This window comes from Phoca vitulina, unplaced genomic scaffold, assembly GCF_004348235.1.
Source record: "Phoca vitulina isolate PV1807 unplaced genomic scaffold, GSC_HSeal_1.0 scaffold30, whole genome shotgun sequence".
NCBI lineage: Eukaryota > Metazoa > Chordata > Mammalia > Carnivora > Phocidae > Phoca > Phoca vitulina.
This window is the reverse complement of record NW_022589733.1, coordinates 8,949,704-8,965,110: the sequence shown is the minus strand read 5'-3', so window position 1 is coordinate 8,965,110 and position 15,407 is coordinate 8,949,704. Positions and strand designations below refer to the sequence as shown.

The following is a 15,407-nucleotide window of genomic DNA, read 5'->3' as shown; positions in this document are numbered from 1 at the left end:
CTGGCCTTGAGGGTCTACCAGACCACAGCTCCTTCTGTAATCAGGGCTGGAGGTGAGGGAGTGTGTCCCTGGGACCTACAGGTCATCACTCAGACCTCCTCAGCCCCAAACCAGCCGTGGTGACCGACCCGTACTGCCTGCTTCCACTGTACCGTAGGCCACAGCCCAGGTCACCCAGGGCAGGATCCACAAACCCCCAGCTCGTGGCTAAGAGGAGGCTGACTGGTGGGCATGAGGGTCTTATCCGTCTCTGGTCGCATGCTACTGGGGGCCTGGCCTCTGGGGTAGTCAGCCTGGCCTTGTGGTGGGGGGAGACAGTACTGCTTGCCTGGCCCCAAGTCATGACCCCCACATCTACTCTCAAGGAAGTGGGTTTCAGCCCGGGGGCTCCCCGGACAGGCCCGCCTTGTTGGGGCTCTGCCCCTGCTCTGTACTTTCCAGGCCGGGGCCTGGTCGGGCTGGGGAGGCCCACTTCTCCACCCACTCTCGCCTCTGGCCCGGCTCTGGCCATCTGGAAAAGCCGGTGGGCCACCTTCCCTGGTGCATGGGGCCCTGGTCAGGCTGTCCTCCCTGGCTGCCCGTACATTCCACAGTTGGGGAAACCATGGCACCATTAACAGAGGTGGTCCTGACCTCCTCAGCCCCTCTGCAGGGAGCCCTGGGTCTCTACTGCTCGAGAAGCTCTGTCAGAGCCAATGGGCCGCTCCCTGCGTGTAAGAGCCCGTACGGAGGTGTTGTTACTTACAGTCACAGCAAATGTTTAGTGAGCACCTACTACGTGCCAGTTGCCATGCTAAGTTCTCCACGCTCCTTAGCGCACTTTGTCCTCACAGCCAGTCCTGAGGGAGGGCCGCAGAATCCCAGGGATTACGTGACCTGCTCTGAGCGGCAGAGCTGGGCATGACCCTCAGGTGCCTGACTCGAAGCCCCAGCTTTTAAGCCCCTTGTCGCCCTGGTGCTGTCACCTTGCTGATAATCTGTGTTTACAATGACCAAGCCCAGCCTCCAGGAGGGAGCCGAGCGCCCACAGCTCGTGGGTAGCAGAACCAGGCTTCCAGCCGGGCTCCCCCTGACCGCTCGGCCTGCCTCCCTACAGCACATTCGGGGGGCGGGTGGGGGAGGTGCGGGGGAGGCCCGTCTTTTGTTCTGTGCTGGATTCTTCCTCACAGAATGCTGTGCCCCCTCAGAGCCCGGGGAATGCGGACCGGGCTAGGTCAGGGGTGGATCCCCCAGGAATGCGCATGGCCAGAAGCGGCTTCCCAGGCTCCTGCGGTCCCTGCCGGGACAGGGACTGTCTACCTGTGTATTCGGGGAAGCAGATGGTTAGCGGGGACTTCTTGATCTTCTCTTCAAATATGTCCTTCTTGTTAAGGAACAGGATGACGGACGTGTCTGTGAACCATTTGTTGTTGCAGATGCTGTCGAAAAGCTTCAGGGACTCGTGCATGCGGTTCTGCAACAGAGCGGAGAGGCAGGTGAGGGCTGGCAGTGCCCGGGGCCCTGGCTCCCCGCGGCCACCGACACAGCTCACCAAGCAAAGGAAAGGCCCGCTGACGTGGCCGACTGCGCCACCGAGGGACAGAGATGGGAGGACCCGCAGGACAAATGGGACACGCTCCTTACTTCATTCCACACGCAGGCAGGCTGGGGCAGAGCAGGGTGGGCAGGGCGGGCGGGGAATGCTGCCCACCCTCCCCCCGCTGCAGAGGGCCGCCCTGGGATGGGGCAGCGAAGTCCCCCCGAGGGGCTCCAGCCCATGGAGAGGACATGCACCATGCACGCAGGGGGCGGGGGCAGCACCACCATCCAACACGTCTACACGGAACCACGGGCCATGCAGAGTTCTCTACCGGGGTCTCATTCGGTTTCACCAGCGGGGGTGGGAGGGTGCACGCATTCTTTTGGGAAACATTAACCGAGGACGAGGAGATCCTCGAATTAATCCAGAGTTGGAAGCAGACACCAGGGGGACAGCGTCTGGGGGGTGATCTTGCTGTGGCCTTGGTGCAGTTGGGGGATCGAGTTGGTTGGCTGGGCCGCGGCTGGGCCGGCGGCGGCTCTGGGTAAGCTAGTTGTTGGGGCTGGTTTCTCAGTAGAGTGGCCAGAAGAACCCCAAGAAGAAATCCAGCAAAACAGATTAACACAGAAAGGAAGATAAAACCCCAGAACACAGGAGGAAAAGAGAGAGGAAAAAACTGAAATACTGGTTCCGCCAGTCTTGGGTCCAGGGAGTCAAGGCCAGCCCATCCTGAGGCCCCCACGCAGGCCGGCGGAGGCCACAGTCGCCCTGGACCGAGGACAAGGACCGAGGACGGCGAGGGTGGGGAGGCGGGAGTGGGCGGGGCAGGCAGTCACAGCAAGTCACCCGGCGGGGCCCTGACAACCTGGTGCTTTCAACTCTTAACTGATGGTTTCGGTTGGAGGGAGGCGCTTCATACCTGCCCAGCTTGGAGTGTCTCTCAGAATCTGCACATGGTTTTGGCCTTGGTTTGGCAAGTTAAGGCCCTGCAGGCGGCGGTGACGACAGAGCCTGAAGAAGCGATGGTAGACCGAGGCCCGGGGCCGCCGGAGCCACCGGCCTGGGGTATGAGGACAGGATGAAACCCTCGGGCCGCCGGTCTGCAGTGGGCGGGGCGGCCTGCCAGCGGGGGGCAACCCCGAGCCCCCGGCCCCTGGCCAGGCTCCAGGAGCCATCTGCAGACCCCTCTGTGCTGGCAGGCCCCACTCCTGCCCCGGGCCAGGAGGGACGTGCGGGCTGACCACAGAGGAAGTCTGAGGACCAAGGACTGGTCAGCAGGGTCGAGCTTTTGCCTCCCAGGGCGGAGTGTCCGTGTCCCATAGCTTGTCCTTTCGCCACATGCTTGGATGGAGCAGCCCGGCCACGGCCGCCTCCCGAGCGCAGAGTTGGCGTGCAGTGGGCCTCGCCGCTGCCCACGAGGCTGCTCAGCCACCGGGGCCATCTTAAGAAGGAGGGAGGGAGAGGCTGCCCACGCTCCCCCACGGGCAGGGCCAGCGCCGTCTGGCTCCCCAGCTGCCCAGTGTGGCCGTGTCCTGGGCACACAGACATTTGCTTAGTTCTCTGGCCATGGTATTGTTCTTGCTGGGCCGGGCCAATGAGCCGCCTTTGTGAGCGGTGGTCATGTCGTGAAGCCTGTTCCCGGAGGGGCCGCTGTTCTTCCCAGGGGGCACGGGCGGCCTGCTTTGGGGTGGAAAGGGCCCCAGGAAAAGCCCATTCCTGGCCTTGGCTTCCGCAAGGTCCTGTGCTTCAGCCCTTGTGCAACAAGGGCCGGAGAAATGGGGCAGGAAGAGAGGAGAGAGAGGGTGGAAGAGGGACAGTAAAGGCAAGAAGAGAAGGAGGCCGAGGGGCCTGGGGAGAGAGGTCCCCAGAAGCTCTGCTGCACTCAGTGGCCGGGCTGGTGAGGAACTCCGGGAGGTCCGGGCTGGACGGGGTGGGCAGACTGGAGGGCTTCGCGAGCACAAGGCCTGGCACCTAACCAGCCCGCGTTCACTGGTGAGCCGAGGGCCAAGGAGCTGGGGGCCTGGTGGTTGCCAGACCCACACAGATGTCCCTTTGCTTCACCCTGGTGCTCCAGAGGTGAGTGAGAGGCCCAGCCCCATGGCTTTGGAGCCTGGGACTTGGGTTTAAGCTGCTCGCAGGCCCGGGAGGGCAGGTCACAGGGGAGAGGCGAGTTCAGGGAGAGGGGCCCTCCTGCCCTCCAGCTCTCTGCTTACTTTGCAACCCGTGGCTGGGCTAGCATCGCATTCACTGCCCAGCCCTGCTTCTCACTCCCAGGCTTGGGAGGGAGAAAAGATGAGTCAAGGGGACACCAGACCATGTGGGTGGATTCCACTGCACAGTGAATAGCAGCTTCAAAAGCATAGAGTCAACCGGCGGAACAGTGAGAGATATGCCAGGGCCGTCCCTGTGCAGGGGTGCATGGTGGGGGGCGGCCAGTGAGTCCGGGTCCAAGCGCAGCCCAGCGTGGGCATCTACCCGCCTCCCGGCTCCAGGGACCCGAGACGCCACAGCCTGCCAAGGCCACCGAGAGTGATAGTATTACCAGAACAAGCTCCCAGCCAGGGTCCCAGGAACTTCACCCCTGGACAAGGCAAGCCTTAGGGGGCTTTGCTGGAACCCAGCTCAGGGGTGCAGCTGGCCCCGAAAGAGGAAGGGCAAGGCAGACAAACCAGCATGGGATTCACCCCCTCCCACGCCCCCCCGCCGACGGCTCCGGTCCCAGTCTGTCAAAAGCCTCATCCCTGTGCCAGTCTCTCCCCACGGCGCGGCGTCCCAGCCCGCAGCCCATTGGATGCGCCCAGCAGCCCTGCGGGACCAGCAGGCCAGGACTGAGGCGGAGACAGACCCAGAGAGGCCACCGTGCTCAGGGCCTGCCGTGACAACACACTGCTTCAAGCTCTCAGCGCTGACTTTGAGAGGCTGGGGCCCAGGGTCTGTGCGTGCGTCCCACACAAGGGGCTGACCCCACAGCCAGGACCCCGTGACCCCCAGGGGGTGCCGCGGGCTCATCTCTAGGGACCCCGCGGGTGCACCACGCCAACACCCAGCTTCCCTTGCAGGCTCTGTAGACAGGCCCGCTGCTCAGTGGACGCCCCCCACACATAGGGACAGTCGCCAGTGACAGAACCACACCAGCTCCGCCGCTCCGCGCATTGCATGCGCATTCTCTCATTCCTTCGCCGACGGCCCCACGACGAGGGTACTATCGTTACCCCACTGTGACAGATAATAGCAACCGAGGCGGGCTTGCCGAAATCTGGCGGCGAACCAGGAGCAGGCCCAGAGAAAGGCCGCGCCTCTCTCCAGGTGAGGACCTCTCTTGGAGGCCAGCGTGGCCGTCCTCCTCTGAGGAGGGGCCCCGCGCCCCGCTGCCCTCCCCTTGGCAGCCACACGCCGCTCTGGCCGCAGGCTGTCAGGCCGAACACCGGCTCTTTCTGTCTTACATACATTCTTGCGTGACTGCACCTGGCTTTCTTTTAGGATTGGCTTAACCCCGCTCTGGCCCGATGGCCCCTGGGCCTCTGCTGTGTTTACCGAAGAGGCACTAGCTGTCCGAGGTGGCCTCTCCCGCACCCAAATCCCAGGCCGTCTGCCTGGCCACGGGCACGGCCCCCCGACGGCCGAACCCCGGCCAACACAGCTGGCCCCGCCCCAGAGCCACCGGGGCCACCGAGGCCGAGTCCCTCCACGCCACCACAGGCTGGGCGGGCCCAGGGCCACTCACCGTGGTCTCGTCTTCATGGAGCACCTGGTCGTAGCCGCTGAGCGCGACGCAGAAGATAATGGCTGTGACGTCCTCGAAGCAGTGGATCCACTTCTTGCGTTCAGATCGCTGACCCCCGACGTCGAACAGCCTGGTGGGGGGAGACAGGGAAGCTGTGAGGGGTGGGCGGTGGGGCCCAGGCAGGTGTGGGGGTGCCTGGTCAAGCCCCGAGCCTCCTGGGGAGCCCCGCTGCAGGTGCCAACGGGCGGACCGCTGCCATCTGCCCCATGACCGGGCTGCGCTCACATGCCGGGGCTCAGAGACCTGCCCTTGCAGCTTGAGAATCTTACAAAGGGGGGCGCCTCAGCTGGTCCCCAGTAAACGCCTCCTCTCGGGGCAGCATGCACATCCTGTTCCTGGCCTTCTGTGTGTGTCTGGTCACGTCTGTGGTCTGGGCAAATCCCGGACCGGCCCGGGGGGTGTCGGGTGGGCTGGGGCCGGCAGCCGTTACGTGGAGGGAATGGGAGACACCAAGGCGTGAAGGGCCCGTGGTCCTGGCGAGGGCTGGTATGGTAGAGCAAGGGTCTGACCCGAATCTGTCTGCAAAGCCTCACCTCTACTCCGTGCCACCCCTCCCCGGCAGATGGCTCCCTGCTTCTCCCCCTCCAGACACCACCCCCCAGGGGACACGAGGGCTGTGAGAGGAGACCATGGGCAGGTGAGACCATGTCCTGGAGGTAAGAGGTCGGTCTCCTACCCTCATGCCCTGAGCAAAGACCCACAGCCTCGTGGGCCTAGGCTCTGACCCAGTGTGCACAGGGACCCCAGGTCCTCCCGACAGAACCACTGTGGGCAGAGGCCAGTAAGCTCCGTGCAAGGAAGCAAGTCAGGTTCCCGTCCTACCGCCGCCTCCCATGGGTCCTACTTCCGCATCTGAAATACAGGGGCATGGCCCCTGGCCTCTGTGACCCTCCACAATGCTTATTCTCACACTCTGCCTGCTGGGTCCCCTCCCTGTGTCCAGAGGTGCAGGCTGGAGACACTGAGGAGGCCAGAAGGCAAGAGACACCTTGTGCGGCCACTCAGCCCATTGCTGCACTCCCCAGGTTCAGGGGAGGCTCTTGAGTCCAGGGCTGCCTGCTGGGTCTAGGACCCCCGAGAGAGACCCTGAGCCCCCTCAGTCTGTGTGAGAGCAGGCCGGGGCTAGGAAGGCTGTGTGGGATCCAGCCCTCCCAGGCAGGGCAGGGGGCCACAAAGCAGGGCCTTACACCGGTCTACCGACCTATGGTCCCTGCCCTCCTGGCCTCTCCTTCTGCTCCGTGGACACCCAGAAACCACATCTGGAAGGTAGGCGGGGGCAGGAGAGGGACTCTCAGGCCTCAATACAGGGAGGTTAGCCCAGGTGGGGACACATCTCGCCAGGAGGGCATGAGAAGTCCAGCTTCCTGCCTCAGGCTTCTGTTCTGAGGTGCTCTGAGCTCCCGGACTTGAGCTGTGTTCTGTGCTTGGGGACAGCCTGGCTCCTCCCAGGCCTCAGTTTCCCCACATGTACCTAGAGGCGGTGGGTCAGCTGCTCTCTAAGCCCCTTCCAGCTCTGAGATTATCTGGGGCCTTGGGGTCTCACAGACACTGCTTGGGCTTATCCATCCTCATTCCCTCCCCCGCCCACAAGGAGGCCTTCAGGGGACCACTGGGGGATTTGCCCTCCTCCTCCTCAGAAGTCACCCAGGGACAGGACTCCCCTCCTTTGTCCACTCAAATCCTCCCTGTTCCTTGGAGACCCACTTCAGGATGCCTCTTCCAGGAAGACTCCTTGGTCGTCCTGGCCCCTGAACTTGGTGGAAAACAGACACACAGACAGGTCCCTTCTTGTATCTCTAACTGCCTGTCCCAATTGGAGAGCTCCCCAAGGCAGACAAGATGAGGCCGAGAGGCTGGTGTCTCCCATCTGTCACAGTGCCCTCGCCAGGGTACGGGAGGCTCCCCGGGCCTCACCTGAAGTGGAGGTTCTTGAATGTGAAGTGGGTTTCTACGATGCCAGTGGTTTTGACCCTGGTTCGGAGGATATCCTGCTCGGTGGGCTGGTAGTCGGCGGCCCCAATCCGATCCAGGCTGTCCAGGTAGCTGGGGAGGGCAACACACAGGGGCCCTGGAACAAGCCAGCCCGGCCCCAGGCAGCGCCCCCTGGGGGCCGACCGTGGAAGCGACGGCGCCACCTCATCCACCCCCCGGAGTTGGGGGCAGAGTGGGGGGTGCGGACTGAGGAGCAGAAGCCTATGTCCTGCCCGCACATTCTCAAAGAGCCTCTAACCCAGACCAAGGGCTGTGTGCACAGTTCCAGGGGCGGTGCATTTAGAGAAGGTCAAACTCTTATATGAGATTAACATGTTTGTAATGCTGCTGTGCCATGTCTTCATCTTAAAATAGTAGGGGCCAATAGTTACATTGGACTCTTCGCATGTGTGATCATGTTTCAACCTTAATTGTCCTGAATTATATGTACCGTTTTATAGATTAGACAACTGAGGGTCAACAATGGTAAGGACCTTGGCCAGCTATGAGCCGGGGCTCGAACCTAGACATCTGGTCCACCCCTTAACAGTACTCTCTGGTGCTTCCCGGAGGCCTCTGGGCATCTGCCCGTCTTTCCAGACTTGCTGAGTCTACCAGGGCGTTGGCCCCATCTTCCCATCTGATGCCCTTGGAAGAGAGGCTCAGAGGTGAGGCCAGGCAGGGGCTGGGACCCATGTCTTTGGCATCAGGGCTCTCTTTTCACATCAGGCTGATGACTATGTCCTTGCACTTTACCCATCCAGGCCAGGCACCCCAAGAAGGGCTTTGGGGGTCTGTATGGGTTAGGTCTGAACACAAAGTCAGGGTGGGATCTGGAAAACCAGGAAGGAGCGAGGTGGACCAGGGCTGAAGGAGGTTTCGGTGACCCACAGGGCTGGCTGGGCCTCCTACCCCTCGTGCGGGGTTCTACCACACACAGCCCACAGGACAGGAGCCCCGAGGGTCCAAGCCCCAGGACAGTGTGGGGTCCCAGGTTGCGTGTGGAGCAGCTGCCCTTCGTTAGCACTAGCCCTGGGACATGTGGGAGTCGGTTCCTCAGCTTGAGGATGTCGTGGGGCTGGAGGGCAGGGGACACGTTCACCAATGAGGGTTTCCACTGGTAAACCAATAATCCAGGCCCACCTCAAATCCTTGTGAGGATTTTCCCTGAAAAAATAAGACCGAATGAGGGATTCCCAGGGGCAGGAGGCGTAAGCTTGAAGTCACACTGTTAGAAAAGAGACCCTGCTAAGATTTGAGCCTGGGTGTGCCGGACTCCAGATACCGTGCTCTTACACAGGCCTCCAGGTCTCCTCTCCTCTGAGGAAGGAGGGGAGCGGAGGCAGCAGAGTGGACCCGGGGTCTCTGGCTGCCTCAGCGTCTCCTGGCCAGGCCCCTGGGAGTATCTGGGCTCTGGGCTCAGCCTGGAGGAGCCCCTCCCAGCCCTTTCCAATCCTCCTAACCCCTCTGGGCGTGACCCCTTGCAACCCCCTCCCACTGCCTCTGCTTAGGAGCCCTGCTGGTTTTGAAATGACCCTCGTTCTGTTGTCTCCAGCTGGACACCAGGACTGGGGAGCCTCTGGTCTTGGCCCCCCACCCCCAACCTGGTCCCAGCTGGGGAAACCTCCTTTAGACAGAAAATCTGGCCCTCTGTCTCCCTGTTCTGGCTGAGCCTCACACAGGGACATGGCCAAGGGAGGGGAGGGTGAGCAAGTGGAGGGGCACCTACTGGGTGTACAACCTCCCCATTGTCCCGGGTGCTGGGATCGAACACGATCGATACTGTCCCTACCTCTCCAGAGCCTACATTTGTGTGTGTGCGTGTGTGTGCGAGATAATTAACAGTTAAGTAAGCTCTAGAACACATCAGGAGGAAAGACTGAGGCAGTTGGTAAGGAGGAGGCCTGAGGAGTGTTGCTCTTGGACAGAGGGGAGCTGGGGAGGGCACGATGACATTGGAGTGGAGGCTGAGGGGGGCTGGGGTGAGCTTCTTTCCTTGCGGGTGCGGAGGCCATCCTGCCGGGTGGGGGAGCCCGGGATGCAGGCCCCGGACAGGGGTGGCGTGGTGGGAAGCACCTGTCCGTGGCAGGAGGAGGGAGCCGTGGGACTGGAGTGGGGTGATGGAGGCAAGGGTGGGGCGCAGCTTGTAGGCACTTGGGCTTTCACGCTGAGTGAGATGGGAAGCTTCTGGAAGGTTCTGATGAAGAGTGTGGGAACAAGGACTCTGCTGCTGTAAGGAGAACAGACCGGAGGGGGGAGTAGGGACACCTGCTGGGAGGTTGCTGCACCCCTGCAGGGGAGAGGCAATGGCAGGTCAGGGCGCACCACACCGGCAGCTGTGCTGGGGGCCGGGGGAGGCGGGATGTGGGAGGCAGAGCCCATTAAAGCCACCTCCTCGTGTGTATAACGAAGCTGCTCTTAGTGGGAGGAAGAGCGGGGGCAGAGCAGGTTTGGGGGAGGGTGGGAGCCGGGAGTCAGGTGGCATGTATTAATTTGAGATGTGCTGAGATGTCCAAATGGACCCGGAGGAGGCAGAACTCAGGAGGGAGGGCGGGGCTGGCCCCAGACAAGTGAGAGTTGTCCGGGTGTGTGAGGAATTGAGGGCGACGAGGCTGGAGAAGCTCACCCAGGCCCTCAGCATGGACTGGAAGAGGTTCAAGGGCTCCAGAGAGGGCACAGGCAGGAAGTGGGGAGGGGTGTGTGCATGGGGGTGCTGCAAGGAGGGGTCGAGAGCCTGAGCAGTCTCAGTGGGGTGCAGGAACAAAGCCTTGAGGGGTGGGCTCCAGAGAGACGGCAGGAGAAAAAACAGTCCTAACCAGACCATGAACTAGCTTGTAAACCCCCTGCTTGGACGTGCTCAGGTTTCTGGGAGCCTGGGGCTTGTCTCAGCATCATCCAGAGGAGTGAGGAGACAGCCAACCCTGTCCATAGAGGCCTGGGTGGAGGGAGCCTGGCAGCACTGGCTACCTCCCTGTCCCCTCAGGGCCCTTGTGTCCTTACCTGTCAAGTGAGAGGATCGGGCTGGGGGACCTGGTGAAGGGCTCTGGGCCTTTGGGAGCGACTCACACCATCCCCCTAGAATTGGGCCCCGAGACAGCCCTATGGGGCTCACTCTCTCTGTCACAACAAATCCACTGTTAACTATTTTGTATATCGCACCCAGGATTCTGTCAGAAAAGGGGATCTGGCTGCAAAAACCAGGATCGCAAAGCCACCCTGGACCAGGAAGGGTTTAAGGTCCTTCTTGAACTGACTGCTGTGGGTTTCGCCCTTGCCTGCCCGGGGACCCTGTTCCAGAGACAAACACATAGAGAGAAGGAGCCGGGTTTCCTCAGCTGACTTGGTGGGGAGTTGACAAATATTGACTCAAATTTCTTATTGAAAGTTACAAAGGGGGGCGCCTGGGTGGCTCAGTCGTTAAGCGTCTGCCTTCGGCTCAGGTCATGATCCCAGGGTCCTGTGATCAAGCCCCGCATCGGGCTCCCTGCTCAGCAGGAAGCCTGCTTCTCCCTCTCCCACTCCCCCTGCTTGTGTTCCCTCTCTCGCTCTGTCAAGTAAATAAATAAAATAAATAAATAAATAAAATCTTAAAAAAAAAAAAAAAAGAAAGTTATAAAGGTAACCACCAGAAAAACCACAAGTAATTCCCTAATTAGCAAGAAACTGGTCGTGGAAGTGGGGCAGAGACATGGGAGGCAGACAGGTGAGCTGAACTCCTCCGATTCCATCCTGGAGGCCACTAAATACTATGGTAGGTTGGAGGGTCAGGTTTTCCTGGACAACACTGGGACAGAGAAATGGAAATAGAAGTTGGAGGGGGACAGCCCTGGGAGAAGGAGTTTACTATTAATTTTATACCTCTCTGGAGTGTTAAAAATTTTTTTTTGCAATGTATTCATGTTATAATTAAATGGACAACAATTTAAGTGGAGAGCACAATTTGATGGCTCGAGGGGAGTGAGGGGATGGGAAGGTCCTGGACTGGGGCCCAGCAGGGGCAGGGAAGCCGGTCCCCACCCAAACAGCTCCAGGGGACGACCTGGGTCCGTTGGAGGAGTGATTTGAGCGTGCACCGGCTGCTGTGGGCACAACCCCCCCGGGCTCACAGCCCTGCCCACTGAGGTGTCCCAGGTGGCTCATCAGGGCCCGGGGCCCGGCTCACTACCACCTGGGACTCCCGGGACCTAGGGCTCACCAGCTAGACAGTCTAGGTGTACAGAATGGAAAGATGCTCTGGCCTAACTCAAGTCCCTAGTTCGGTAGCTGTCATCGTGGCCAAGGGAAATGGCCCAACGTCCATGAGCAAGTGCCATTTTCTGGGCCCTCGCCCCTGCTACACCACCAGGGTGTAGGCCAGGGTTTCTCGGGCTCAGCACTACTGACATTTTGGCCCAGATGATTCCTTGCTACGGAGGGCCGTCTTACGCACTGTAGGATGTTCAGCAGCATCCCTGGCCTCTGTCCACTAGATGCCAGTGCCACCACCCGAGTCGGGACAATCAAGCATGTCTCCAGACTTTGCCAAATGTCTCCTGGGGGCAGAGTGGTCCCCGCAGAGCAGCAGGGGTGAGGACGGCTGAATCAGATCAGTGGTGGAGCACACACGTCCTAAGACTGTGGGTTTAAGAGAGGCTCCCACTGACAACCCGGGCACAAGACTGTAAAAGTGGGGTGTGGTCCCAACGTCTCCAGGACAGAAGACATGTGTGCAGCCAGCGCGGACCATTCCCAGGGGCATGGAACCCCGATCTAGGGAACAAGGGCATGTAACCTTAGGGACGCCTGAAGTGACGAGCTGGTGTCACGGGAAGAGCACCCACGGGCCACCTTCCCTGCCTCACCCTTTTTTTTTTTTTTTAAGATTTTATTTATTTATTTGACAGAGAGAGAGACAGCGAGAGAGGGAACACAAACAGGGGAAGTGGGAGAGGGCGAAGCAGGCTTCCCGCAGAGCAGGGAGCCCGATGTGGGGCTCGATCCCAGGACCCTGGGATCATGACCTGAGTCAAAGGCAGACGCTTAACGACTGAGCCACCCAGGCGCCCCCCTGCCTCTCCCTTTGTCCCCCTTTCAGCCCTCTATGGCTTCCACTGAGCCTCTTCCCTCACCTTCACTCCCCCTCCTCTCCTCTCTCCTTTCCTTCCCCATATTTGGTTATAACGCACTATCAAAGGATATGTTCGATTATCTCCTTATTTCCTTAGTCTTTTTTTTTTTTTTTTAAAGATTTTATTTATTTGACAGAGAGAAAGACAGCCAGAGAGGGAACACAAGCAGGGGGAGTGGGAGAGGGAGAAGCAGGCCTCCCGCTGAGCAGGGAGCCCGATGCGGGGCTCAATCCCAGGACCCTGGGATCATGACCTGAGCCGAAGGCAGACGCTTAACGACTGAGCCACCCAGGCGCCCCATATTTCCTTAGTCTTATTTAAAATATTCCAAGATAGAGGAATGGAACGTGTGTTTCCTCTAAAATGAAACAAAAATGGCATTATGTCGGCTATTTTCTGCCTATATGGCTCTTGATTTGTACTTGTGGTGTCAGGGCTTCTCCAGAGGGAAAAAGCTGTTAGACTAAAGACCCTCCTTCTGGAGTGCCAGGCCCAGTCCAGGGCAAGGTGGTGACGGGCCCCGTGCTCTGGGAGCCCTACTGTTAGCTGTCTCTTGTGGGCTCCGGCTCCCAGGCCCCGTCCTTACCCAGGGGGTGCGAGGAGAAGCCCTTCCGCTCTCCTTCCCGACACCCTTCCTGCCGCCCATGGCAGTTCTGACCTCAGCCAAGGACCCCTCCCTGGCGCCCGCCCCCTCCACGCTGGCCTCCGTGCCCTGCTGGCGGCCACCCGAGCCCTGAGACACTCACTATTTGGCAGAATCGTTGAGCTGATACTCCCGAGACCTATTGAAGCACTCCTGGATTCCTGAGTCGCCCCAGAGCCGCATCATGGCGGAAAGCAGTTCGGCAGAGAAGGGCTCGGTGTCTTCCATCCGACTCACCACGTCACACACCATCTTGGCGTCAGCCTGTGAGAGGACAGGGGGGGCGGCTTTGAGGCACCGGGACAGCGGCTCAGCCCTCAGCCTGCTCAGGAGAAGCGGGACACTAGACACAGTGTGCACACAGTCTGGGGGACGACGGCCGTCAGGGCCTGCGTTCCAACCATGCCCCACGCAGCCTGAGCGTCTCCGGTGGGCAGGAGGGGAGCGGACAGGGCTCTGTTCTCCACCCGCTAGCTCAACCAGGGCAGCCCTGCTTTCACCTAGTTCAAAACCTGGGGTTTTGCAGAGTGTTTGTTTTTTGGGGCAAAAAAAAAATCAATGTTCTTGACTAATGTAATTTTTCTCTACTTCTTACCCAGGTAGAGCAAAGTCCCTGGAATTGGGCAAATCAGGGAGAGGGACATTTTGGTTACTTGAGAATTCCAGGTAGCTGAGGGACTGGGCCCCAGGGGAGCTGTGCCCTTGGGGGAAGGGGCATGAAGAGGCTGGTTGTCCAGTTATGTCAATTTTCAATGTCAAGAGCTTAGGCCCTTGGCTGGCCCAAAGTTAAAACCTAATTTTTTTTTAAAAGATTTTATTTCTTTGTTTGGCGGGGGTGGGGCAGAGGGCGAGCAAGCAGACTCCGAACTGAGCAAGGAGCCTGACACAGGGCTCGATCTCATGACCCTGAGATCATGACCTGAGCCGAAACCAAGAGTCAGATGCTTAACCAATTGAGCCACCAGGTGCCCCCAAAACTTAATTTTATTAATTTTTAGTTACTTATTTGCCTTTGACCTGTGGCCTACCTCTCCCTGGGGGTCAGGGAGGCCTAGACCCAGTTAAACAAGGGAAGGGTAGAAGGGTGAATAAAGAGATAGGGAGGGACGCCTGGGTGGCTCAGTCGATTAAGCAGCTGCCTTCGGCTCAGGTCATGATCCCAGGGTCCAGGGATCGAGCCCCACGTCGGGCTCCTTGCTCAGCATGGAGCCTGCTTCTCCCTCTCCCTCTGCCTGCCACTCCACCTGCTTGTGCTCTCCCTCTATCTCTATCAAATAAATAAATAAAATCTTTATTAAAAAAAAGAGAGAGAGAGAGATAGGGAGTTTGCCTTTCTCTGCCCCTCTCCCCTTCCTCCTTTGTCTGAGGGGCTGCGATTTTCCCAAGGCGCACCGTGGAGGCTGAGACCCTGTTGGACTTGCAGAAACAGTACGGCACAATGAACAGGTGTCCTCCCCCTTCCCTTCCTCTGGGAACCAAGCAGGGTCACCGTTCTCAGAGACGACGGATCACGTACGTGTACCCCCCAAACCGGGAAGGCAGTGGTCTCTGAAGACGCAGAGGCTCTTGGAGCAGTCACAGGACCTCCCCCGCGCCAGCACCTTGCACACTCACGCAGCCCTTCATGGCCTACAAAGCACGCTCCTGCATGCGCGTGCGCGCGCACACACACACACACACACACACACACACACACACATGCACCTCATGGAGGGGCGGTGGGAGACTACATTAGTCTCTCTCTCCGCCCCTGCCTGGCTCTCCGCTTCTGCCTGAGTCCATGCCCTTTGCTTCGTGTCTCTGCAGTTCCTGCCCCCTGGATGCAGAACACAGTTCCTCTGTCCTTGACTGTGAGTGGCTGTGGGCCCTGCTCCGGCCCATATAAGGATGTGGAAATTCCCCAGCCAGCCCTTCCGAGGCCTTGCATGGCCTTGCTTGTCCTGCTGGGCGCCCCCCATCATCATGAACACACCTGGGCTCCCCGTTCATCCCAGCAAGAGGATGAGGGACGCACGGAACATAACGGAGCCACCCTGGGTCTCTGATCCCCAGCTGAACTGCTGCCCCATGGAAAGAAATAATTGCTGTTGCAAGTGACCGAGTTAGGGGAGTTTGTTAGTACTGCTGTGGCCATCACTAACTGGCACGGTAGTCACTGTGTTACTATCCCCATTTTACAGGTCAGGAAACTGAGGGCCCGAGAGAGGAAGGCACTCACCTATGCTCACAGGTGGGAAGTGCCGGAGCTGGGACTCGACATCAGGAGGCTCCGACCCCAAGGCCAGCCTCTGGGATAAAGACCCACGGTGCTGAGAGCAGCTCCCGACTGCAGCACCTGGATGGCCGACAGGGCCTGACGCAGGGCCCACAGCAAGGGCGACA

At 59.8% G+C, this 15,407-nt stretch overlaps 1 protein-coding gene across 2 annotated transcripts in view; it reads right to left on the bottom strand.

The window, feature by feature from the left end:
* The window catches only part of GNAO1 (G protein subunit alpha o1), a 169,180-nt gene that overhangs the window by 13,321 nt on the left and 140,452 nt on the right, over positions 1–15,407 (bottom strand). Inside the window, exons 4-7 of one of the 2 annotated variants that reach the window (XM_032424163.1) lie at positions 13,129–13,289; positions 7,218–7,346; positions 5,244–5,373; positions 1,300–1,453 (exon numbers count right to left, since the gene is read on the bottom strand). In XM_032424163.1, coding sequence (XP_032280054.1) covers positions 1,300–1,453; positions 5,244–5,373; positions 7,218–7,346; positions 13,129–13,289 — 574 coding nt within the window. The remainder of the gene's footprint in view (positions 1–1,299; positions 1,454–5,243; positions 5,374–7,217; positions 7,347–13,128; positions 13,290–15,407) is intronic. The other variant, XM_032424162.1, reaches the window with a different exon arrangement.